At 39.8% G+C, this 25,805-nt stretch overlaps 1 protein-coding gene across 2 annotated transcripts in view; it reads left to right on the top strand.

Annotated features, from left to right (window-relative positions):
* Positions 1-25,805, top strand: part of KANSL1L (KAT8 regulatory NSL complex subunit 1 like) — a 92,658-nt gene that overhangs the window by 58,112 nt on the left and 8,741 nt on the right. Inside the window, exons 6-11 of one of the 2 annotated variants that reach the window (XM_029910488.1) lie at positions 9,434-9,599; positions 14,632-14,742; positions 16,899-17,036; positions 19,441-19,520; positions 24,035-24,159; positions 25,063-25,117. In XM_029910488.1, coding sequence (XP_029766348.1) covers positions 9,434-9,599; positions 14,632-14,742; positions 16,899-17,036; positions 19,441-19,520; positions 24,035-24,159; positions 25,063-25,117 — 675 coding nt within the window. Of the gene's footprint in view, positions 1-9,433; positions 9,600-14,631; positions 14,743-16,898; positions 17,037-19,395; positions 19,521-24,034; positions 24,160-25,062; positions 25,118-25,805 lie in introns of both variants that reach the window. The other variant, XM_029910487.1, reaches the window with a different exon arrangement.

Genomic DNA, 25,805 nt, shown 5'->3' with positions numbered 1-25,805 from the left:
AAAAACTTTAAACTACATTGATATCAAATTGTGCACTAGCTAACCCATTCAGCCATAGGATCTTATCACTATAACCATCAGTCTCCTTCCTCTCCTGCTGCTTATGTCACCCATTTGTTCTGGCATCTTGTCTTAAGCCATTCAGTGGTTGTTTCTTGCGGTCTAACCCCACTTCGTGATTGTGATAGCATGCAGTCCCCTTACTTAAAAGTTCCTCAGAGCAATGGGTTGAGAGGACTGCAACTTAACAAAACTAAACTTCTCCAAAGGAGTGTTTACTTTGTGTGCAAAAAAGCACAAGGCTTTTAAATTCTAGTCTCAACTTGTCCAAATAATAAAACGTTTTCATCCTTCTAGTACCATTTTCAGTTGCTCCCCTCGTTGCCATTTTGTTACTGGTTTTGACTGATATATGTTCTAGTGTTTTTCTTAGAATTTTATCTGTGCTGTCTGCTGTAGTGTATGTGGTTAATAATAATGTTGAAAGGTAATTGTTCTTGCCTTGACATTTGATTTTGGTAGCTTTTCACATAACGTCCCAGGTAAACCCACAATTCTTGCTATTTGGGTTTTTGTGTTTAATCTCTCCACACTATTAAATGTCTGTGCGCCTAATTAGAGACACAAGGTGGGTGAGGTAATATCTTTTATTGGACCAGCTTCTGCTGGTGAGAGAGAGAAGCTTTCGAGCTTACAGAGCTTTTCTTCTTATCCGGTGTTTTGCACCTTATTTGGTTATTTACATCTGAATTGGTGGTGATTTATAACTACTTCACACTCCCTTTACACTGTTATTAATCACTATACAAGGTAAACAGCAGTGGAGAATCAGGCTCTGTGAATATTCCCTACTAGGTTCTTTCCTTTTGAAGCCGTGCTTGACTTTTCATTGTAAGGATGAGAAGTACTAATTTCTCCTTGTTTTAAAATTTCTCTATGTTGTGTCTCCATCTACTGGTTAAACTTGACAAATTTGGTTGTCTGGACTGACTCAAAATTACAAATAACGTACTAAAGGTGAATTACCTTTAGATGTCAGTAAGAGTATGAATATTTTTCTCACACAGTGGGAATAGGCATATGGAGTAAAAATTACATCATAGCAGTGTTGTCAACTCCTGCCATTTGTATCTTGTGATATGCTGTGTCTAAAGCCCCAACAGCTGGAGTCAAGTGATTACATAAGAATCCCAGATTTAATTTTTTTTTAAAGTTTCCAGATCTCATGGTTTCAGAAAAAAATTCCAAAAGCATGAAGTGAGTATGTACCCTAAAGTCTCGGAAAACAGACGGCAAACAAAAAGAACCCACATTTTATTTTTTTTTAAATATCTCAAGATTTTCTGGGTCTCAGCTCATGATTTTTGAAAGCTTAGGGTTGGCTTAGGGATGGCAGTACTGTTATATGGTTATTACAGTACTTGTTATTTTTAAGTGACATACACACATGTTACCATCTTAAACAAGTAAAGACTGAATATCTGCTCGGGTTTTAATTTAGGTTTGAAGCTTTTTAGGGCAGGGAGTTTTATAATATGCCCTGATCCTGGCTGGTGGTCTTTGCACTACTGTAATACAAATTGTTGTTGTTAATTATTATAATACATGGAGAGCTTTCTGTCAAAGTTAAGACAAAAACAGGAATTGACAGCAATGCAGGGAGGGGTTGGGAGAAAGGCAAGAGTTAATGCAGTATGAACATGCAGTTACTTAGGCTAATGCATGCATTTTGAGGGTTCCACCCCATTTTGCTTGAAGGGGGTAGGTGGGGGAGGGGGAAAGAGTGAGATAAATTATATATAAATATTTGTAAGGTGTTTTGAAGTCTGTATTTGAATCTCTTCCAGGAAAATCTGTACCATATTAGCCATATTGCCACTCACTTACATGTGGTACAAGATACTCATGTAGATTTCTTTGTGAATCATTATTACAATTACCTGCTTTCTCTCATTAGTTTATTCAGCCTATACATGTTTAAAAGTAATCTTTCTTTAGGGCAGTAATACAGCCCAACATGTTCTTCCAGAAGTGTCTTCCATATAATGAAGTAATTTTCCTCCTTTAATTGCACAAAGGGTATTCTGTTGATCTTTTGCTTTGGTATCCCCAGATGTTGACTGCACCAGTTGTCTGTGTATAGCTTCTTGGCACAGCCAGTCTATGAAAAGCTGTGAATATAAGGAATGCTGTTGTGTTGCCAACTCTCCTGCAAACTTGTTTCAAGTAGAGCAGGGGTTCTCAAACTTCATTGGACCGCAACCCCCTTCTGACAACAAAAGTTACTGCACGACCCCAGGAGTGGGGACCGAAGCCTGAGCCTCTCTGCCCCGGGCCGGGGGGGGCGAAGCTCAAGGGCTTCAGCCCCAGGCAGGGGGCCTGTAACCTGAGCCGTGTCGCCTGGGCTTCAGCCCTGGGTGACAACAGGGCTCGGGCTTCGGCCCCGGGCGGTGGGGCTCAAGCTTCGGCTTCAGCCCCGGGATGGTGGCGCTTGAGCTTCGGCCCTGGGCCCCAGCAAGTTTAATGCCAGCTCTGGCAACCCCATTAAAATGGAATTGCGATCCACTTTGGGGTCCCAACCCACATTTGAGAACCACTGAAATAGAGGATCAATTCTATTTCTACAAAAGTGCTTAGCACCTTTGTAGAAATGTAAAATCTTTCTTCTTGATTAGTCTGCTGGGGAGCACTATATTCCCTGGAGAATACGAACACCATTTGGTAAATACAAGTAGTAGCTGACAAAGTTTGGAACAAAAAAACCCAAGTCATTAGTTTTAACAATAAAAATCCTCTTCAGAAAGAAGAAATCTATAACCCTGTAGCCGCAGTGGGTTTATGTGTTATCTAATGGGAAAATAGCGTTAGTGTTGGAACACTCTGTGATTTTCCGGATAGCAGTAAATCCATCTAAAGCAAACTTTTGTGGAGATAGCTATGTTGGCCAGCCAATCAGTCCAGGAAAGATTTCTCAGCAATAAGGATCTGGCATGGTCCTTCTCAGATTCCTGCAGCAAAGAATTTATTGTGCTATTTCCTTCCAATATTTTCTTGACCATAAATTCGCTCCTTTAATTTCTACCTGATATAATTTTTTCAAAATGTGTCAGCACAATTACAAAAGTTTTTCCTTTGTCTTATTTAACTGATTAGTGATGAAGCACAAAACTTCCATTTTCAACTGATTTTTTTTTTTCAATTAAAAATAAAAGGTCAGTGTTTCAGGCAAAACACGCAACTCCTATTGAATAGAAGTACAGTCTCTCTAACCGTCAGTGTATTATTATATGGCTCAGGTTGGAAAGAAAATCTTAGTCTGTATCTGTGAGGGAATGGATGGCCCACGAAAATGGTAACAGTTATAGAACCTTTTATGACCTTAGACCAGAAATTTGAATTTGGATAGGTTGGTTTATAAGTAAAAAGTTGGTTTATGGTTATCATCTGATAGATGTTTTGTGAAATAAGTTGATAGTCTCAGTCCAGGTCCTTGTCAAACTTGTCTATATCACAAAACCCACCATTCCAGTTGGTATCCTTGTTGGTAGTCTCAGTAAAGAGGGCATAGACAGACTGATTCCCTCTCACCCTTTTAGGGCGGCTTGCACTGCCATTGGCTGTAGTCTACCTGTCATGTGAATAAACAGAAGACCTCTGTCTCCAGCATTTACAATCTATCTAAGATAGTTTGAGTTTATGGGTCCCTACATTTCAGTGCTATCCAGAGATTGAGAATGGTTTTTAATTATTAGGATCTTTACTGTAAAAGAACTATGTTAAACTTACTCTAGCTACATGATTTTGTGTGGTCCTTCAGTGAGGCACAGAAGAGAGATATTGAAAATTACCCCAGTTGGGTGTTTGATAAAACTCCTCAGTTAGTAGCCTGAATATATATAGTCTTGCAGGCAATGTTATAGGAAGGCTCTGTGGATTTGACATTGTGGGACAACACAGGAAAATCCACCCCAGATTTTATTCGTAACTAATAATATAGTGTATATTATTGTCTCTGGGTATATTAGTGGCATTCTAACACATTATATAGATAGTGGTATGCATACATGGCGAGCACTGAGCTAATATTTATATAAAGGAGTATTCCAAACACTTTTCTCCATGCCTGGCCAGTTACATTGGTTTTCCCCAGAGTCGTCTTTTGTAATAGCTGGAGGTAAAATGTTTTAGTCTTCAGTTCACAAATGTGTCATCATACATGTAGTGCATAGCTTCAGAGAGCTAGATTTGACTTGTAATAATAAAATCAGAATACTTACAGTTTAGAAACAGCAATGAGTTTAGTTTGTTAAATTAAACATTCAGTACCTCATACAAAATGAAAAGCTTGTGTATTTATCCTATATGCACTTCTGTCATTCATGAAATAAATGAGGCACTCCACTTGGAGGAGAGGCCAACAGACAGACAAATGATCTGATCGTGACACTAGGCTCTATTATTAAAGCAAAAACTGTATAATGAACAAATCAATGATGATTCACCAAAAAGTCCACTTAAACTCTGCCCATATGAATGCATAAATCACTCCTGACAAAAAAGACAGAAAAACAATTATTTGCAATTTGTTTGGTGCTTAATTGGGGCTGCTAGCATCCCATTTTGAAATGTGACAACTTCACAACAGGATAATTTGTCAATTCCATATCAGAATTCTATCTGGCTTAAGATTGCTTAAGTATAGGCTTTAATCTGGATATCTGGAGTGAGTAGGCATCCTCTTCTTTCAGATTTTCAACTAGATTTTCATTTCGGATTGCATTTCTGAGGAAGCGTTTTCTTTTCAGCTGTGTCCAGGCTCCTCACAAGCATAATCTCAAGCAGACCTGCTATCTAGTATATGGAGTTTATTTGAGGTAACTCCATTGACTCATTGGATTTACTCCAGTTTTGCATTGGTGTAACTGAGAGCTGAATTTTGGCCAATTGGTTGTAACCGCAGAGCTCAATGCTATTTTATTACATTTAGGCTCACTTCTAAGAATTGCTCAGAAACGTACAAGAGTCAACACATTTGGCTGTTTGATTTTTTTTGTTTCATATACTGATTCTGATTAGTATTCACTTCAGAATTAAAAACTTGAAATGCAAAAGATTGTGCACTAAATTTATCTCACTCTTCCTTGTAATAAGCTTTCTTCCCTTTCTTAATATAACTGGCATTTAAGCAACACTGTTCAGTTAATAATCCTCCCAGAACAAAGGCAGTAATCACTCGCTGAATGATTCATCGTCAGTTTATCACACTGACAAGCTACAAATAATCTTTTTGGATCAGGATGTGTTTTGAATTTGGGAATAGTTTCTGCTTGCCCTTTCTGATTTCTTCTGCAGCAAAGTCAAACAGTGCTAAAGATAAATTGCTGGATGAGTAGATTAGAATTCATGGGTAATGTTTAGAGAATTAGCTTTTCCTTTGGGTGTATTTTCCCCTTGTAGTTTAAAATAACAAAATAAACTTCTGATACTTTTCATTGTCATTCCATAAGCATCTTCTTTAGTTTTCATAGACTCTGAAGAACAGAAAAAATTGTGTTCCTTCTAAATACACTGTATCTCCTTATAATTAACACAATCATGTACTCTTGTTATTAAATTTATACTAGGAATGACATTATACCTCAGATTTTATAGGCACTTTCAAGGGGAAAAAAAGGGCGGGGTGGAATAAATTTAGAAAATGCAAGCTCTTTGGGGGAGAAGCTGATAAAGGAATTGAGTTTCCACGGATGTTTTCTCTATAAAAGATTGCCGTAGATATCTCTCTTCTAAGGCTGTTTAGATTCTTTATAGAGAATGTCCCAAGGTTTTATAAACCCCTTGTCAATTGTTGGAGCTCTGTATTCAGTGGGGATAATGGATAGAGCTGGTCAATACTCAGAATTTTCATTGTGTGGGAAATTCAGACTTTTTTCTGTAATTTCCTTTTGTACTGAATTGTAATGGAAAAGTCAAAATTCCCCCCCAAAGTTATTTCAGAAATATTGAAACATGATCAAAAAGTTTCATTTTGATAGTGATGAAGTGCTTTTTTTTTCAACCTTATCATTGAAGCATTTTAACTGTATTGAAAGTTTGAAACAAACCACTTAGGTAATTTCTCATCAAAAATTTCAACAGAATCAGTAAGTTCCTGCAATACATTTTGGTTTTAGTTAAATCAGCCTTTTCCAACAGAAAACTCTTCTGTCAGAAATTTTTCAACCAGCTGTAATAACAGACATTCCTAACAGTGCAAGGTCAAATTCTTCTCTGCTCTTCATTGTTTGTAGTAACCTTCTTAGGAGCTTGAAAATAAAATCTCTCTTCCTACCAGTTTTCTTCTTTTGCATGTGTTAATCATTATTTTCTCTTGAATTACAAATTGGCTAATATAGGGTTGTTGTTGTTTTTTTTACTTCCTTGTTTGTGTACCATTATGTTGAATGATCTGGACACTAATTTAGGAATAGAGTCTCTTTAGTTGACTTACTGCAGAGAACATGAGCAAAAACATAAAAATCCTTTAGAGAATTAAACTGCTTGTAAATTTAATTACTGTTTTTAACTAGATTTAGAATTTGATGGATATTTCTGACTACACTGTATGCACTTCAAAGCAGGTGAAAAAGCAGACTTAACTAACTTCACAATATGTCCTAAATAATGTTGGGGAACAAACTGATTTAAAAGCAGGAAATTCAGAGTCAAGACTGAAACTCTAAATTTTAAAGATGTCAGCCTTATCTGTGTATTTTCTGGGGTTTGTTTCAGCCCAATGATTAATGGTTAAAGAAAAATAGATCTCAAGTGAAAGTTTTGTAATTTACCAAAGATTTGATTTATTTCTCCTTGGAGTCATTTAGGTTTCTCAAGTAAATAGGCTGTTAAGGCAGTTTGAAAAATACATATCCAAGAGATTGTATTGGCTTTTTAGAAAGGTACTAGTCTCTAACGGAAATACAGACTATAACTGTTAGAGAGGCTATGTTAGCATAGCTATGTCGGCATAACCCTCTAGTGTAGAGGTAACATACTTCAGCGGGAGTTTTTCTGCTAGTGTGGAAATACTACTCCCCAAATGACATTAGCTATGCCTACAGAAGCACTTTTCTATCAGCACAGCTGCCTCGACACTGGGGGCTTTGTCAACATAGCTGTGTCACTAGGAGGTGTGTTTTTTTCACACCCCTGACTGATATAGCTATGCTGATATAAGCTGTAAGTATAGAGCAGGTCACTTCTTTTTGTGCAGTTTTAAAAATCAAAGTCAAAGTGGCTTCCTCTGAGCCCATTCAAGTTTGTTTATGGTGTTCAGAAATGTGTTAAACTTTTGTTGTTGTTGGTTTTTTTCTTTCTTCAAGGACCACCCTTAGTAAGATTTGTGGAATATCCAAACAAAGACCCCAGTCCTGCCAACACTTAATGTGCATGCTTAATTTTAAACATATGAATAGTCCCACTGACTTCAATGGGACTGCCCATGTTTAAAGTTGAACATGGATGCACGTGATTGGAGGATCCTGGCTATAATCATAAATTATATTTTACCAGGGAAAATATTGTAATGGCTTCCTTTGAACAAACCTGCAAAATGTAATCCCAAGCAATCCGAGATCTCCCTCTGCTCTAAAACCCTAGCATGCCCTGTGCTGAGTAATGCAGAAGTCCCTATGATCAATACTGGAGTAGGGAATCTGTTTATGGAGGGAAAAGAAAAACATTTTTATTTAATACTGAATGGTCTCCAAAAGTTTTATTTTACTCCTTAAATAAGAATATTGGAGTCACTTATCAGAACCATTGTTGGAGGTGGGGGGAAGGAATGGATTTATTTTACGCCATAGATAGAATCAGGGCTCCACCACTGATGAATGAGAATGTTGATATAATCAGCAGAATGCATGTTGGGACATCTCATAAGGCAGGAAGCAGGGAGTTTTTACGGGGAGTGCTACTTTCTGAATCTAGGAAGAAAGAGAAGTTAAAATTACAAATGTACCCTTTTTTGGTCATTTGACATCTGTGTCAACCAAGTCAGGCTATTTGTTTGTCCTTCACATCACGAAGATACTTGTTAAGAAAACAAAGAATTAATATATGCCCATTACTGCTATTGATTATTAAGGTGAAGTTATAATGCAGGAGAAGGGAAATAGTCCTATTTAAATAAGCTGCTGTTGCAGGAGGCCGTGAAGTGTCCATACTGTCCCTGTTTCCCTCCCTTCCCTCTCACGCAAGGTTCTACTGAAGGACAGAGACTTTATTGTCTGGAATGTTAAAGTTGCTAAGAGCCATTTTGGACAACTTAAAAATGGAGAGTGTGTGAAAGCTTTCAGCTAGTGAGGAGGAAGACAGAAACTTCAGCTTTAGTATCTGTTAATGCTGAAAATGACATGAACAGTACTGTTTTTTATATGAAATGTTTTTATGAAGCCTTGACATCTCTTGTAGTTAAGTTGTCTTCCTCTGCCACTGCTCCCAGTCCTTCAGAGTGTTGGCCTATGAGACATCCTATCAGATTCAAGATCTTCATCCTTACTTTCAAAGCTCAGTATAATCTTACCCCCTTTGCTCTCATTTCTTCCTGCTTTCAGCACGTAGTTTTTCACCATCCATCATCCAGTTCTCTACACTTGGATAAATTATCTTCTTGTTTGTCAAAACCTCCACTCCCTCTCATCTTCTTTCAGATCACTCCTCCAAGAAATTCTTTCTACATTGTCCTCTTCATTACTCCCCACTGCATCTCTTTCCTGAATTATTCCCATGTATTGTGTTGGGGGTTTTTTTGTTTGTGCTGTCTATCTTAGATTGTAGTTTCTATGAGGCAAAGACTTTGCTTTCCTCTGTGAGACTTTATGTAAATGTATGGCATGCTCAAATCAATTTTTAATGTTAACTTTATGCATAATTGGGTTTCTGTGTAAGAGTTCAATAATGTATGGAGATGTACAGATACCAAGACGTTCAGGTTGTTTAAGCTGAGTAAAAGATGTTTAGTTTGGTATTATAATTTTCTTTGTATGTACCAATCATGTTTGTTGTGCCTGACTAGAAAATTAACTGGAACACTGGTTTTTTTGTTTCTTGTTCATAGGGAGTACCAAATTGTTCGTATTAGTTGGGAACAATTACCTTCTGATTTGGAAACTACTTTGGAAATAAAATTCTGCTACTCTATGTTCTTTCCTAGCCCCAAATGAAGCAAATTATTTTTTCATTCAGATATGCTATACATAGTCCAAAATCACTTTTCCGGACAGTAGATATTTATCACTTCTATGCTAGTCGAAGTTTGTGTGAGAGCACTTCTGATTTACATAGCATTGAGTCGTTATTCTCATTAAAATATCTATCTCTTTGGCCCAGTTTTAGAAAGTGAATAAAGGAAAAATGAACATTTCAGATGACATTTCTGTGAATATCCTTGCAGGCTTTGCTGTCTAGAGATGCCTCGTTTCCATATAATACACAGATGCCTTGCATGGCTCCAGCCTCCATTTGGAGCAGTTCTGAGCATGGTACATCATCCAGAATAGTACAACAACATATACCAGAGGTGGACTCCTCTCTTCATCCTGTGTTATCATTCCCCTCGGGTAAGACATCCAATTCCATATTCCCAACAGAACAGCCAGTTGTATTATAAAAATCCTAAAATGTATGGTCTGACTTAGTTTTTATAAACGTTTAAAGCTTTGGCTATGAACAAACCTCTTAAAAGAAATACGTCTTGCTTGTTTATTACTTGCCAAAAGGTGCTCTGACAAATGCCCTTAGTATAATTTAAAGCAGTGGTTCTCAAACTTTCGTACTGGTGACCCCTTTCAAATAGCAAGCCTCTGAGTGTGACCCCCCCCTTATAAATTAAAAACACCTTTTTATATATTTAACACCATTATAAATGCTGGAAGCAAAGCGGGGTTTGGGGTGGAGGCTGACAGCTCGCAACCCTCCATGTAATAACCTTGCGACCCCATGAGGGGTCCCAACCCCCCGTTTGAGAACCCCTGATTTTAAGGGACATGGTCAACTTAAAATTTCATCCTGCTCTCTAAAATATTGCATCTACTATAGATGCATGTAGCAATTAAGATAACTACAACTGAAAAACACCAGAGGGAAAATATTTTTCTCCTTTTTTAGTTCATTTATTTTGTACACTTGATAGCATTTAGTGTTTAATTGTTTCTCTTGCACAGCTGGCCAATTCACCTTGTTGGTTATGTAGGTCTTTCATGCAGAGACAGGTGAGGTATGTTTCTTTTTAAAAATGTAAGACAGACTTGACTGTAAAAGCAAAAAAACTCATTGGGGGATCTTGGACATGTGTAGAGCTTAAAACTAATTTTTACTGTTTTTAATTGAGTAAGTTTCAGATAGTGATGTCCCTTTAAGATAAATGTATGAAATACTAATATTGTAAATGCAACATTTTAAGCTGATGGTGGAAAAAATCAGTCAGGAAATTCAAAACTGGTGTGCTCCGACAGGGACACTAACTCAATTGCATTGCTCATTAAAATATATGTTTAACACTTAAATCAGGAGAATTGAAATAAAAAAATACTATATATCTGCAATGTGGCCAACGTAATGTTGCTGTTATACAGAAGCAATTTCTGAAGTAATAGAGTTTTTATTTCCATATGAAGAATATGCATTGTGCCAAAGAAATCCATGACCCTTCAAGAAAACAAAGCCTATTGAAATCACAAGCACCTTCTCTTGGCACTGAATGTTTGGGGCTGAGGCTGTAAAAAGGGCCATGCAGTCCCAGCCATCTCATTTCCTTTTGTTTACGTGGCTAGCTTTACTTGGTTTGCTTTTTTCCCAAGTGTTTTTTTTTTTCCTGGTGGTTCTGTAGTTAAAAGTTTTTAATTTTTTGAATATTTCTAGGAGTTCAGAGACTTTCTTTAAAATGAATGTTTTATTGGCCTTTCTGCACTTGTGCAGAAAAACTTGTTTGACCCTGACTTAGCACTACAAGTGTCACGGCTGATTTGACTCTGGTTACACCCAACCTATCTGTGGGTCTTTGAGTGTGCATCATGCCCCTTCATGTTCCTGGAGATGGATTTATATACTCCCTGCTTTAATTTGGCCTGGAGACTTCTTCAGCTGAAAGGAAAGCTGCTTCTAGACCAAAACTGGCCAGTGCAGGAACTCCATTGTTGCTGAGGGCTCCCCAAGCACAGAAGCTTGAACATGAGGCTGGGAGCTCCTTGGGTCTGTCCCTGAGCCCTCAGTCCAGGACCATTCTTTCAGAATTAGGCTCATTCTTCCATTTTAAGAATAAGATTGAATTAAATTAAAATGCTGAGGAATCTTATATTTTTGAGGACTCTGCACCACCCCATTAAAGATGAGAAGACACCATCATGGACATGGGGAATGTATTAGGAAGTCTTAGTTCTTTCAGTGTTTGGTTCTGAAAGTCTCTCTGGCCCTTCCTGTATTCCTGACCTCTAGAGCGGATGCTTCTAATGATAGACCAGCTCCCTAAAGAACATTTGTCTCAAACTGAAAAGCTTCCCTTTTTTAAGAAGATGATCTGTTCAGCATAAAAATAGAGAAAATGAAGGACATTTGATTACTACAAGACCACTGGGGCTCACTCAGCCTGAACAGACAGAGAGGGATGTTGCATTATACTCATTCTGATACCAAAGACGACACCTTTCTTCTGGGGACTGTCTGCTCCCTTTCCCAGAAATTTCAGCTTCACCAATCATGAGACAGAATAAAGAAAAGCACGTAAATAGAGGCTAGGCTACAGTATCTGCTGTCTGTACATCCTCTGTATCTGGCAGGCCTCACATCTGAAGTATTGCCAGGAGCTTATTTTGTCTACTTTCCTGACCCTCCTTCTTTTGGGCACCATTTGATTGATGTCCTAGCAGCATATAGTGGAAATACAATGGATCACTGCATGCTGAGATTATACAGTTCAGCTGTGTGGCCTAATTCTCGTCTGTGTTGCCCCCCCAAGTCCTTTTATATATCCCTTTTCAGAGATCTCTCTCATAAGACACTGCTCAGAGCAGAGATGGACTCCTTCTTAAGAATGGGAGCCATTAAAAAAGTTGTTTAACAGAACAGAAGGCAGGGAGAAGTTGGTGATGGTCTTTTTCCCATTTTGTAGGCAACCAAATAAGATGATGCAGTTGGACTGGCTTACCAAAATCTATTTGCTTTTGGATAGGTAACTGTCATTACTAGTATGGAGTCTTGCACTCCAGCATATCTACAGCAACATGGATATTTGCCAAGTATTTGTCAGTGGCTACAGGATACCTTAGACATATAGACATCCATGTATATCTGTACTAGACAACTGGCAGTTTCAGACTTGCATGGAACAAATCTTGAAGGAGAATCTGAATGTGGTATGTGCTGATTGTGCCCAGAGCCTGTGAATAAACTGGGGCAGATATCCTTATCCTTTTAAGTACGGTGTGGGAGTACATATTCACAATCTGTAAGACATCCAGGTGATCCTCTCAACTATAACCCCCCCCCCCCCCAAAAAAAAGCAAGTAGGGAAGATAGTCATAATATTTCTAAGGTCAAAAACAAACCTTTCTGGCATTTTTATACTTCATAAAGAAGCAGAAAATGTACAGGCCCAATTAAAAAATATATCTTTTGCAGGTACCCATTAATCCTGTGACAAAGAACTTACTTAGATCAGTACCAGTTACTGAAATAAGCTGTTCTTTTTGGTTAGCAAAAATTGCTTGTAGAAAGAGTTTTGTATTTGCAGATCTCCAAGACACTTGAGATTAAGATGGTATGTAAATGTTGGAAAATTATTGTCCACCTTTTGGCCCTTTAAATTAGTGTAATTTTTCTTCTTAATTTCCCAGCTGTCAAACTTACCTCCCTTGACTCTTCACCTTCCTTTATTCCAAGCATAAGAAGTCTTCATTCCTCTCTTTGCTCCCTTTTTGTAAATTTGTTTCCTGAAGGGCTTTTCAAACAAAGTCCTTCTGCCTTTTTACAATGGCTAAATTCCTAAGCACTTGAGATAGTTTGCAGACTAAGTCTCCCCCAGGAAGCAAGTTAGAGTTCCCTGTTGCCTTCTTTGTTAGAGACAGAAATAGGGCACCTACCTTGAAATTACCCCACGGCGTTCAGCAATAACATTTTTCAAAACTACCAAATAATTCTACCCAGATGGCTAGATTGAGGCTTTTGCAGATCACAAAATAAAAGTGCAACATGTGCTCTCCACAGCACTGACTTTTTGAGCACCAGTGGGTGCAGATGCAGGACAAGACCCTGGCCGTACGTCCACACCATATTCTTTAGGGCTTGTCTACATGTGGGGATGTTCTGGAATAGCTATTCCCGAATAACTTCTTGTGTGGACAGTCTTATTCTGGAATAAGAGTACTATTCAGGACTAGCAATTGTGCTTTAAATTCACACCCCAACTTAATCTGAGGGCTGGTCTACACTGGGAGGGGGGATCGATCTAAGATACGCAACTTCAGCTACGTGAATAATGTAGCTGAAGTCGAAGTATCTTAGATCGACTTACCTGGGGTCCACACGGTGCGGGATCAACGGCCGCGGCTCCCCCGTCAACTCCGCTACCGCCGCTCGCTCCGGTGGAGTTCCGGAGTCGACGGGGAGCACGTTCAGGGATTGATATATCGCGTCTTAACGAGACACGATATATCGGTCCCCGATAAATCGATCGCTACCCGCCGATACGGCGGGTAGTGAAGACGTACCCTGACTTAACTTTCAAGACTAAACAAGCTGTCAAAACATTGGAGTGCTTTGGGTCATGTTAGCCTACGATCCCCTCACCTTCTGGCTTGTTTCTTTATGGCTTTGTCTTCACTGCTAAAATCAGGTGGTGTGGGTTCTTTCTGGATTATTTTTTACAGTGGGATAATCGATGTGCTTTAGCCATGCCTCTGTAGAATTCTAATGCAGAGCAAGCACCTGTAATTTTTACTGCAGGGTAGCTAGGTGCGGTCAGCCACACAGCAGGGGGCATAGTGTTGACATCACTTGTCTACCACACAGTAAAAATTACAGGTGCCTGGTCTCCACTAGGATTTCACAGGGGCATAGCTAATGCATGTTAGTTATCCCGCTGTTAAAAACAAACACACACTTTTTTGGCAGTGAAGACATATTCTGTGTGGGCAAAGATGAAAGATTGTCAGGAATAACTTCACATCAGAGTCTATGTCTGCATCTTTCACTTCTTTCTTTCTGAGTCTCTCTCCCCCCTCCCTCCAGCCAGTCGTCCCCCACACTTATGACAGGGTGTGCCAGAGAGCTAATATTTCAATTCTCCAAAAATGTCTCTCTTGCTGCTGCTCGTAGTCAAGCTTCACTTTTGTCCTTTTTTAAATACATCCCCTTGGCTGCTCTCCAGTTTTGCTATCTGAAGACATTGTCCAGCGCGTGCAGCCAGTCAGTTATGTCAGGGCTGCCCCACCATCACTCTTTGTGAGCTAGTGGGCTTGAGGCAGCAATACAATTTGTACAGAATATAACACAGACTGTATAAATAGATTTTTCAGAAATGTAATACCAACGTAGAACTCCTGGGTCCATAGCTGGCTGACTATCTCAGATGTATATATCTCTTCCTTTGTTTTATAGATATCCCTCTTCATATATATTTTGAAACATTGTTGAAGGAGGACAAGATCAAAGGAGATCCTGTTGACACCTCAGCACTAGGGGTAGAGTTTAAAATGTCTCCATCCAATGGTATGTGATGCAAAATATTTTAATGCGTGCAAGATTTATTTTTTAGCTAGTTTCTGAACACTTTCTTTTTGTATTACTGGATGCTGCCTTAAATATTGTTATGTGTTTTTAGATGGGCAGGGATCATGCTTTTACTCACTACATGGCTAGCATGCACAACAGAGCTTACAATCTGAACAGATCACAAGACTAGTTATTGGGGAGAATAACAGGCACGGGAGTTAGGAGGAGGCAGATAATAAGGAATCGAGGGAGAAACTCATCCCACTCACATAGATTCCAAATAGCTGGGTTTTATGTGGGTGAAGTGTGAAGGGAATGGGAAGGTAAAATCTTCTATCCTGCAACTTGTACAGGGGTTGAGGCTGCTGCACAGTTCTCCCTTCTTGTTATTTCTAATTATGAGCTGGAATAACAGGTGTAGTTCCTCCTGATAGTTGGGTGTGGGCACCATTGAACCTGCATAAACACACCTGGTTCTCCTTTTCTTTGGCCTTCTGCACCAGTTCCCAAGAATTCGTGAGGGGGCTACCCAAGAGATTAAAATGTTCCACCCAGTGTTCAGGTGGAGGTAGGAAAGTGGCCAAAGCTGTAATGCCACCAGGCCCATATGTTTTTCACACCAGTATGCTGTTGACTCATCTAATTCACTAAGTCCTTGCTAAAGAAATTACGTAGAGAACTTCTTGGAAATAACCTATAGTCCTGTTGCTGATTGCTCTCACTGAGAGGTGCTGCTGCAGTCAGAATGAGCTCAGAAACTCGATAACAAACCCCTCCAAATGGTCACTGAGGGCTTATTTAAACACTGTTTTTGTACTGCTATAACTATATTGGTTTAGAAACTGAGCAAAGTAGTACAGTTCCCTAACATAGATGCCTTTTACCAGTATGAAGGTGTGTAAGAGGTGTAGCATATTCTTATTAGCTTATTCCCATTCAGGAATAAGTTATACTGATCTAAGCACCTTCATACAAGTATAACTGTGTGCGCACTGAGTATTGCTTTAACTATATCAACTTCTAACCTGATACAATTATAGCAGAATAATAGGGGGGAGGGATAGCTCAGTGGTTTGAGCATTGGCCTGCTAAACCCAGGGTTGTGAGTTCAATCCTTGAGGGGGCCACTTAGGAATCTGGGGCAAAATCAGTACTTGGTCTTGCTAGTGAAGGCAGGGGGCTGGACTCGATGACCTTGCAAGGTCCCTTCCAGTTCTAGGAGATAGGATATTACCATTATTTTTATAACAAAAATAAGGGGTATGGACCATCCCCAGAATCCTTGCACTACTTGGAGATGTCAGTGTGCTGGAAGAGTTAAAAATGAAGGCATTGATACAGTAAAGTACTTAAATGCATAAGTGAAGTCAATGGGACAGTTTAAGTACCTTGTTGAATCAGGACATGACTAATTATTTTAAGTGAGTTTGTCTGTTACTTAAAGCTATAGCTTTTTCTGTCTCTTACTATGTAAATAATTTCTTTGGTTAATCAGCTGGTCGGCTGCCGAGGATTTATTAGTTGTTGGTTAGACTTTGTCGAGATAAAGGAAAAGTGACTGTGTGTATTGAAAAGCTGAATAAAACGATATATGTATGGCATACAAAGGTAGCCGCAGCAGCTGTAATAAGACGGTTTTACGTGAGTTCTGTGGGATAGTAAAGTATTGCATTCTGCAGGAAATCTGCCTGACATCATATCCCTTATCTCCACTCTACCATACGTTGGGCCTCTTCCACCTTAATGGCTTTTTGCCCTGTGCTTGGTATTAAAGCTATTCTTATATCTCTAACTGCTCACATATAAACGGTCCTTTTAGAATATGAGTTAATGCTAGCTGAAATGGGAATGAACCCTTGCTGTAGTACTGTTATGAGCAAAAAAGACACAAAGGGGCAGATGCTCCTCTGTTACACTAGGATAAATCAGTTGGTCAATATGATTGCATCAGTATAACTGAGAGGTGAATTTTGCCCCCATGATTTGAATTTTTTGTGTCTACACATATCAGAGATAGTTACGCTATTTACTTTGTATGTTTCTGATTAAAAGTACCTGTAGCGCTTTCATTATCGTTTGTAAAGTGAGCTTGGCTGTAAGTTGCAGCTAATGAAAATGAATCTGAAACTTTGTAAATGCTTATTCTGTTGCAGAGTATAATCAACATAGCGCTTCTCTCAAACAGTGGAGCAGTGGCTATTTACTTAATTCCAAACCTCAAGCAGCATCAGGAACATCTGAACAGGTGTCAGAGGGAAGAAAGAAAAGGCACCTAAGTGAGACAGCGATAGGTAAGGGAAAAATAAGAGTATATAAACTACTGCCCTTTCTGAAAATACCCTTTTATCATTGGGCCCCACACATTATTCTAAATTGTTTCTTCAAATAAATGAATGGATAACTTTATGAAATTGTATTTTACAGGGATGTGAGAAATAGACTCATAATGCACTATGCAAATAATAAATGCTCACCATTTAAGGCATGCCATTTTCTGCTGGTTTTTATTTCTTCCATCCCCCCGACACTTCTCACCCCAATTCTACTTAGTGTGATTACAAAACTAGACATGCTTCTGGTTTTTTTGTTAGAATACTCCTTAAGGAAATTGCTTAGCCATACAATTGCATTTGTGTAATACTAGGTAGTGTGGTTTTTATGATGGTTTTTTTTTTTTAAATGATTCTCCACGAAACAGACTATGGATAAATTTGTAAATCATACACTCAACCAAACATTGACTATTTCTGAACTCAGTAAGCTATGTTTCATTTATTGTATGGTGTGGTTCCTGATTCTGGCTTCATTTTAAACTGTTAAATGTAAGAATTGTGGACAAGACTCTGAATAGAGATGGTGAGTAACCGGTGTCTTTAAAAAGGTGCTAGTGGTGATCATGATCGGTAGTTATAGACTACACTGAGTAAATGAATTGAAACAGCAGTTAAAGATAGAATTCTATAAAGCACCTAGGTGAATATGGCCATATAGGGATCCAGTACAGCCTCTGTTAAGGAAAATAGTGTCTCGCCAATCTCTTAAAATTCAACTGCACAGTGGATAAAGGAGAATAGATGGATATAATGTATTTGGAATTTGAGAAAAACATTCACAAACGTAACTTAAGGAAACTAAGTCACAGGGTAAGATGAAAAGCAGTTGAGTAAAATTTGGATTAGAGACAGAAACAAAATTTTCAGCGTGGAAGAATAGTAATAATGGAGGACTCAGGGTTTGAAACTAAGACCCGTATAGTATAATATATCCATTAATATGGAGGAGCCATGAAATGGCAACATTTGCGGACGACACCAAATTGTTTTGAATAGTCGAGACTAGAAAGAAGAATGAGGAACTTCAGAAGGACCCAACAAGGGTAGGTGGCTGAGCAACATGTCCGTGAGACTCAGTGTAGACAAGTGCATTGTAATGCACTCTGAAAACAACCATTTGAACTACTCGCACCCAATTATGAACATGGCAATTCCTATGCTTGTAGTAATAGCACTTAAAGAAAGGTACAGCTTGACAGTATAAACCTTTGAGAGAGTAAATTCTGTGGGGTTCTGACAATTTCATTGAGATTTTTATTTTAAAAAAAAAAAATCATCAGGGTTGCAATTTCCTGGTGTCAGCATGCTGCAATGCAATACATTTGTACATAGCAGCAGAAGCTCTAGCTCATTAGTGGTATATATGTATTCCTGATTTGGGCTCTGTTCAGTCTAGGAGAAATTATCCATGAGGAAGGGTCAGCAGCCTGGTGAGCAAGGCCAAAAATAAAATACTCTGTGCCAGGGAGTTGCAGAGTTGCTTATGAGATGAGAGTTCATATACTTGACCCACGCTGTGCATTACGATGCTTTATCTAGACGTCTGTTACCTCTTTCTCCCGCATTGGATCCACTGCTCTCGACAGACCCTCTTTATGTTTAGTTAGTGTTCTAAATAGGTTTAGTTTAGTGTGGGATTCTCTTTTCTTCCTTCAAGTCGGGAGAAGAGAGAATTGGGAACAATGGTGGTTTGCTTTTCGAGTCCAAACAAAATTGCAGCAGGGGCTATATTCACTGGGATTGAATAAAAAATACCCATAGATTATTATTTGTCTAGAACATTGACTCTACTTTAGGGGAAATCAGACTTGCAGGTGAGAAAACTGACTTTGCCTTTGTCATCTTTGCTGCCAATTCCACTTAGCCATCAGTCAGGAAAAAGCTGTTGGTTATGGAAAAGCTGATTGGAGGCTCTAATGGCTATGTGATATATAGCCCAGTCAGGGAAGGCTATACTCTCTATTCAGGTGATGTCCAAGATTATTCCCACAAACCTGATTATTGTTGGTTGTATGTAGTGTGGTAGTTTCTGTAAAGGATTCAGGATCTGACACAATGAGGCTGCTTCCGAGAGGGAATTACCCCCTTGAACTAGAGAGACCGTTTTTGTGGGACAATAGTGATGGAGGTGAATTTGTGATGGATAGAGCCGTGTAAGTGATTATTTTACAGCTGGTTGTTAGGTGTTCATGAAATCTCCAAGTGTTCAGCTGTGGGCTTTCAGAAAAGGCCTCATTTGCTACTATGTGGGAAATATTTTTAATGTAATAGACTAAAAAAAATCCTATTATTCCCTCCCCAAATCTTTTTGTGGCAGGAGAAAGTAACAGTAGGTTTGAAGCTTTTTCCTTTCAACATGCAGAACCAGAATCCCATAATGATTTTACTGCCGTGACCCATGTCAATCTGATGTCTAGATCTACCCAAAACGCATCATCACAGGTAAACGAAAAATGAATATATTGATGGATTAAGTAAAACATCACCAGAGAGTTGTGCAAATTAGTAAATAAAAAATATAAGCCTTTCACATTGTACTTTGCTTTACGCAGTTTTACACATGCCTAGTTAGAGTGAGATTACTAGTCTGTATTGGGAAGGGCATGTTCTAAAACAGGGGTCGGCAACCTTTCAGAAGTGGTGTGCCGAGTCTTCATTTATACACTCTAATTTAAGGCTTCGCGTGCCGGTAATACATTTTAACGCTTTTTAGAAGGTCTCTCTATAAGCCTATAATATATAACCAAACTACTGTGATATGTAAAGTAAACAAGGTTTTCAAAATGTTTCAGAAGCTTTATTTAAAATTAAATTAAAATGCAGATCTTATCAGTTTAGTGTGATCCTTGCCCTTGCTTTTCCTTGCTGAGTTTTCCAATGTCTGGCATGTATTTGGATACTTTAAACTGCACACAGGCTTCTGAGTGATCAGTTGTTAACCGGCTCCGAGAGGGACAGAGGACAGATTTCATGTGTGAAAATACCTGTTCACACAGGTATGTGGATCCAAATGCTGAAAGCATTGCAAACGCAATTTTCTTCAAACAGTTAAATTTCACTGGCAGGGACGTCCAGCAGGTCAGAATAGAGGCCCCCATGCTCTCTCTCGGTAGCTTCAAGTGCACTCCACAGATCCACAAACTTTGATGTCCACAGTTCTGAGCTTTTTAACTGAATAAGCTGCATTTCGAAATCTTCAACACCCATCCACTGAAATACAGACAAATCCAAGTCGCTTTCGTTGAACTTTTCAGGTTTAATTAGAAAAGAAAGCATTGGGCCAAATCTTGAAATCTGTCAGAAAATTCTGATTCCAGTTCTTGCATGTACTTTCCAATCTCATCGACACTGACAGTGCAACGTGTCGATAGCTCTTTTATGTGTTGGAAGTAGCGGAAAACAGAAGTTTGAATATCCCTGGAAAAAACTGCTAGTTTCACAACAAATGCTTTCCAGGCTTCATAAAGATCCAGAACTGTTTGCCCTGCACCCTGGAGACAGAGGTTGAGTTCGTTTAGATGAGCAGTGATATCAGTTAGGAACATGAGCTTACACAGCCATTTGTCATCATCCAGTTCGGGGTAGTTTTGTTCTTTTTCTGACAAAAAGGCCTTGATTGCCTCAAAACAGTTTACAAAGCGCACCAAAACCTTGCCACGACTTAGCCACCGAATGTTGCTGTGAAGTGGGATGTCGTTATAAACACTGTCCATCTCTTCTAGCAGTGCTTGAAACTGTCTGTGAGTCAAAGCAGATCGAGCAACAAGGAAATTCACAATTCGCACCACTGTATTCATCACATTATTAAGCTCTGAATTAGAAATTTTTGCACTCAGGTTTTCTTGATGGATGATGCAGTGAAATTTGACTGTCGAATGGCCAATTTGATCTTCAAGTAACTTTACAAATCCCTTCTGTTTTCCAACCATGGCAGGAGCACCATCTGTTGTCACACAAGATATTTTTCTGATGTCAACTCCTTGTTCTTCAAAATGGTTTACAAAACTTTCCAGTATATCTTCCCCCTTTGTTGTGCCATGCAGGGGTTTTAGGCAACAAAGTTCCTCTTGGATTTCATCGGAAGCACAATATCTTGCAACAATTGCCAAACGTGGAACATCATTTATATCCACGCTCTCATCAACTGCAACACTAAACAGTGCTGTGTCTTTCAATGCAGTCGTCTACTTTTCCTTAATGTTTTCTGCCATTTCACTTATGCGTCTCTCAGCTGTTCTGGCAGAGACAGGCAGTTCTTTTATTCTAGATATGATTGTATCTTTATTTGGCAAATCATTGAACAAAATTTCCGAACTGCTGAGAAAAACTTTTTATATATTCCCCCATCTGTAAACGGCTTTCCGTTTTTTGCAGTGCACGGTGCAATCTTGTAACTTCCTTCTGTAGCTTGATTTTTACTTACACTTAAGCTTTTAAAAACACTGCTTTGCTTCTCATAGGCTGCTACTGCCTTTTTGATTGATTCAGTCTTGTCTGCTTCAAGAAAGTTTTTCTCGTGCTTCATTTCAAAATGTCGTCTAACACTTGATGTGCGACAAACAACACCTTCATAACAGAAAGCACAAATAGCACGGTCCTTCTTTTCAAAAAATCCAAATGCATCTGTCCAAGCAGGCTGAAATGATCGGACATCTAGCTTTGCTTTCTTAGGAGCTGCCATTTTGTCAAATGTTCCCTTCAACTCTCAGTGGGAAAAAACATGGCGATAGAAGGCAGGCACCAGGTCCAACGCAGTGTGGTCTAAGATAAGCAATTTTAAGATGGGGGTGCTGAGCTGCACCCCCTCTTGCCTGGTGTGCAACCCTCACTGTCCCAGGCTGGGGACAGTGGGCCACAGCGGGGAGGCTGAAGAGGACTGATCCAAGGCCAGGAGCAGAGCTCAGGGTGGCCTGCTGGGACTCCAGGCTGGAAAGCAGGCTGAGCAGCGGCTGGAAACCAAGATTGGCAGCTGAGGTGAGTGGAGTAGGTGGCTTGTAGGCCTGGACCCTGTCTGCAAGAGAGCCTCCAACCGGAAGCAAGGTGAGTGGAGCTGTGCGGTAGGGACCCCTGCTGGCGAGGGGCCAGCAGCCGGAACCCCAGAGCAGCGACTGGCTCAGCCCACGGCCACTCTGGGGTTTTTGCCCCCAGCTCCTGCCAGCTGAGGTCTCAGCCTGCTGCCAGCCTGGGGTTCCTTCACCCAGGCCGGCAGAGGGTGCTGAGTGGGACCAGCGGCGGGACCCGGCTGGCAAGGGGCCAGCAGCGGGAACCCCAGAGTGTCGGGGAGCTGAGCAGCTCAGCCCGACCCCCGCTCTGGGGTTTTCACCACCGGCTCTTGCCAGCCGGGGTCTCAGCCCGCTGCCAGCCTGGGGTTCCTTCCCCCCCAGGCCAGCAGTGGGTGCTGAGTTGGACCCACGGCAGGACCCGGGCTGGCAGGAGCCAGCAGCGGGAACTCCAGAGCGGGGCGGGCTGAGCGGCTCAGCCTGCCGCGGCTCTGGGGTTTTCACCACCAGCTCCTGCCAGCCGGGGTCTCAGCCCGCTGCCAGCCTGGGGTTCCTTCCCCCCAGGCCAGCAGCGGGTGCTGAGTTGGATCCGCGGTGGGTCCCCGGCTGGCAGAAGGCCAGCAGCAGGAACTCCAGAGCGGTGGCGGGCTGAGCCGCTCAGCCCGCGCCGCGTGCCGGGAAAAATCGGCTCACGTGCCAACTTTGGCAGGCGTGCCGTAGGTTGCTGACCCCTGTTCTAAAACATAGAAATGCATTCTCAAAGACAAGTATTTCGCAGACCATGAATTAGTTTATCAGTGAGAACTTGTTAAAAAACTCTGCATTTAAAACTAATGAAATGCATTATGATTTAAGTCCCCCCGAAACTGTGACTGGAGGCTTTTATAATGCCGCCTCCTGATGGATCTACACAATATTGGCTGGCAATGTAAATACAGTTGTGGTACTTTATCCTGTTGCATCTTGATTTACCAAACCATGACTATCTCAAACTCCTATTAACTGAACTATTAGCAAAGCCTCTGGTAAAGTGGTGGTGACATCCGGGCCCCATTGAAATCAATGCCAAACTTCCCAGTTATTAGAGTGACAGAATTTCACCCTAGAAGTCTTCAGGTTTCAGTGCTTTGGAACTTTGGAATTCTGTAAGACAGAAATATGAAGACTTACAGTTTACAAATACTGTACCTGATAATTGAAACTTAAGTGATGTTCCCTACGTAGTTTCAGTAATGCGAATTCTATTGAATTTCTTTCCTTGACTGAGTCTTTTACACATCTGCATCTAGTGGGAACTTTTTTCCTTTACCAGATTGAATGAAAGTGATTTATTCTGAAACAGGCTTTTTCAGCTGAAAACAGAAAGCTCTATAATTTAGATTGAATCATGTTTTAAACCCAAACCACCTACTGTAATCCTGAAAAGTCAGTCCACACACGAGAGAAGAGGTTGGATAGCCCCAAAGAGGAAAATTCTGAGAAGTTCAGCATCCTCTTATCCCTACAAAGGGATTTCTGCAGATTTCCAGACAAATATTTTCCATCTAGATTGCTCTACATTGATAAATTCATTGCATATACTGCATTTAGGCTCTGACCTCTTGGAATTCTTATTTTTATCGAGTACAAGAACATCTGCGTAGTGGTCAGGTTATAGGTTAGTAGATTTATTCTAGAATGCCTTCAGAACGTTATGAAAAATATAGCTATTAAGAGTGGGATTGTCAACAGTGTTACTCAGCATTAACTGTAATTGTGAAAAACTTCCATTGACTTCAATGGGAATACAGTTAGTCCAAAACTGAGTACTTTTGAAAACGTCATTCTAAAAAGTCACTCTGCGTTTGTCTATCTGTTAAAAGTACAAAACAATTGTTTAGTTTTATTGTCTTGTAGTTAACATGCAGCTATTATCATTAAGCTAATGACTCTTCTGTATTATTAATTGTTATACAGCATAACTCTAGACGGAGACTGAGAAGTGAGAGCTCCTATGATATAGACAACATTGTTATTCCTATGTCACTGGTTGCTCCCTCTAAATTGGAGAAGCTGCAATACAAAGAAATCCTTACTCCAAGGTATGCTCATTTTCCCCTCTTTGCACCCCACTGATATTTTTTTCTGTTTTCATAAATGTTCCTCCTCTCCCCCCCTCCACACCCACCACCCCCGTTGCATGAAAGAACCCCCCAGCAATGGGGAAGATTGACAATCCAGGGGAAATGGTCACACTGCACACACAATGGTGTCTGATGCACAGAGTAAGCAGACTGTAAAAATAAAGAGGAATGTTTTTCTCTCATCTTAATTCTAGTACTCATTGCAGACACAAATGTGTGTTTTAAGAAGATTATCTTTCTCTAAGTAGTTAATTGGAGATTATCTTTTTTTTAATGTCTTAGTTCAGCAGAAAAAAGCAACCTCCCAATAACATGCACAGAAAAACACATACCTATACATTTTTTAAAACATTCCGATTTTATTAATTGAATTTAATCTTTTCATGTAGCATAACCCCATTATTTCTGATATCTGGTTCTCTAAACTTGTTTAAAAAACACAGATCCTTTGATTCTTGGAACAGCTTAAACAAGTTTTTGTTAAACTAAATAACGTGTGTCATCTAAACTAGCAATGCCTAGTCCTTTTATCTGCAAATCTTTGACTTGTGTTTCAGGTTTTGGCTGGTTTTATTTAAAGGCTTAAAATAATATTAACAGGACAATGTTAAGGAGCTCAGATTCTGTATTTTTTTTAAAGAAAGATTTTCTAGAACCTAATGTTAGAAGACACGTTTTCATGATTTTTATTTAAATTAAAATCATTTTTCTTAAATATTGACATTCCCTTACAACAATTGTAGCGTAAGTACTGCAGCATTGTCCTATTTAATGAGAACAGGATAATCTCATTCCACTGCTGAAGTGATAAAACATTCGATTTGGCTAATCCTGTGTTAACTCCCCTTCTCCGATTTGTAGCTGGAGAGTTGTTGAACTTCATCCTCTGGGGCGATCTCATGTAGATGAAGAAGAGGTAAGCTACGTTTTAATGAAACCAAGAGTTTAATACATGGTTTATCAATGTATGTTTTCAAACTTACCAGTGACTACTGAAGTTGTAAAAAGAAGCTGATTGTACTAACTATGAATGTAAAAACATTCATAGAATCACAGGGTTGGAAGGGACCTCAGGAGGTCATCTAGTCCAACCCCCTGCTCAAAGCAGGACCAATCCCCAGACAGATTTTTGCTCCAGATCCCTAAATGGCCCCCTCAAGGATTGAATTTACAACTCTGGGTTTAGCAGGCCAATGCTCAAACCACTGAGCTATCCCTGTGAACACGTGTTTTATATACTTGTTTTGTCAGATGTCTCTTCTCCCATCCTACCAACCTCTTAGTAGCAACACTAATGGGTGATGGCAAGATGAATCTCCATTAGGAAGCAAGGAGATGAAAGAATCGGGAGTCAGTGCTAGTATATAAGCAGCAGCCTACCCACATCCTAGAAACAGGAAGCATGGGCCTCTAGCTTCTTGCACCCTGATTCTTTTTTCTTTTCCTTTTAGCCCTAAGATTAAAAGGATAAGAGGAAGGAGAAAAATAGGTTATGAAAGAACACATGGAGAGTTGAGGCAACTAAGGTTTTCTATCTCAGAACCTGCACCTTTTTAGGCAAGGCTCTAGCACCCCAGGGCCCAGCCAGTGATTCAGCAGCAAGC

The sequence above is a fragment of the Terrapene carolina genome, unplaced genomic scaffold, assembly GCF_002925995.2.
Source record: "Terrapene carolina triunguis isolate 2854851 unplaced genomic scaffold, T_m_triunguis-2.0 Scaffold62, whole genome shotgun sequence".
Lineage (NCBI taxonomy): Eukaryota > Metazoa > Chordata > Testudines > Emydidae > Terrapene > Terrapene triunguis.
Note: the sequence above shows the minus strand (reverse complement) of the source record. Positions and strands in the feature narration are given on the sequence as shown.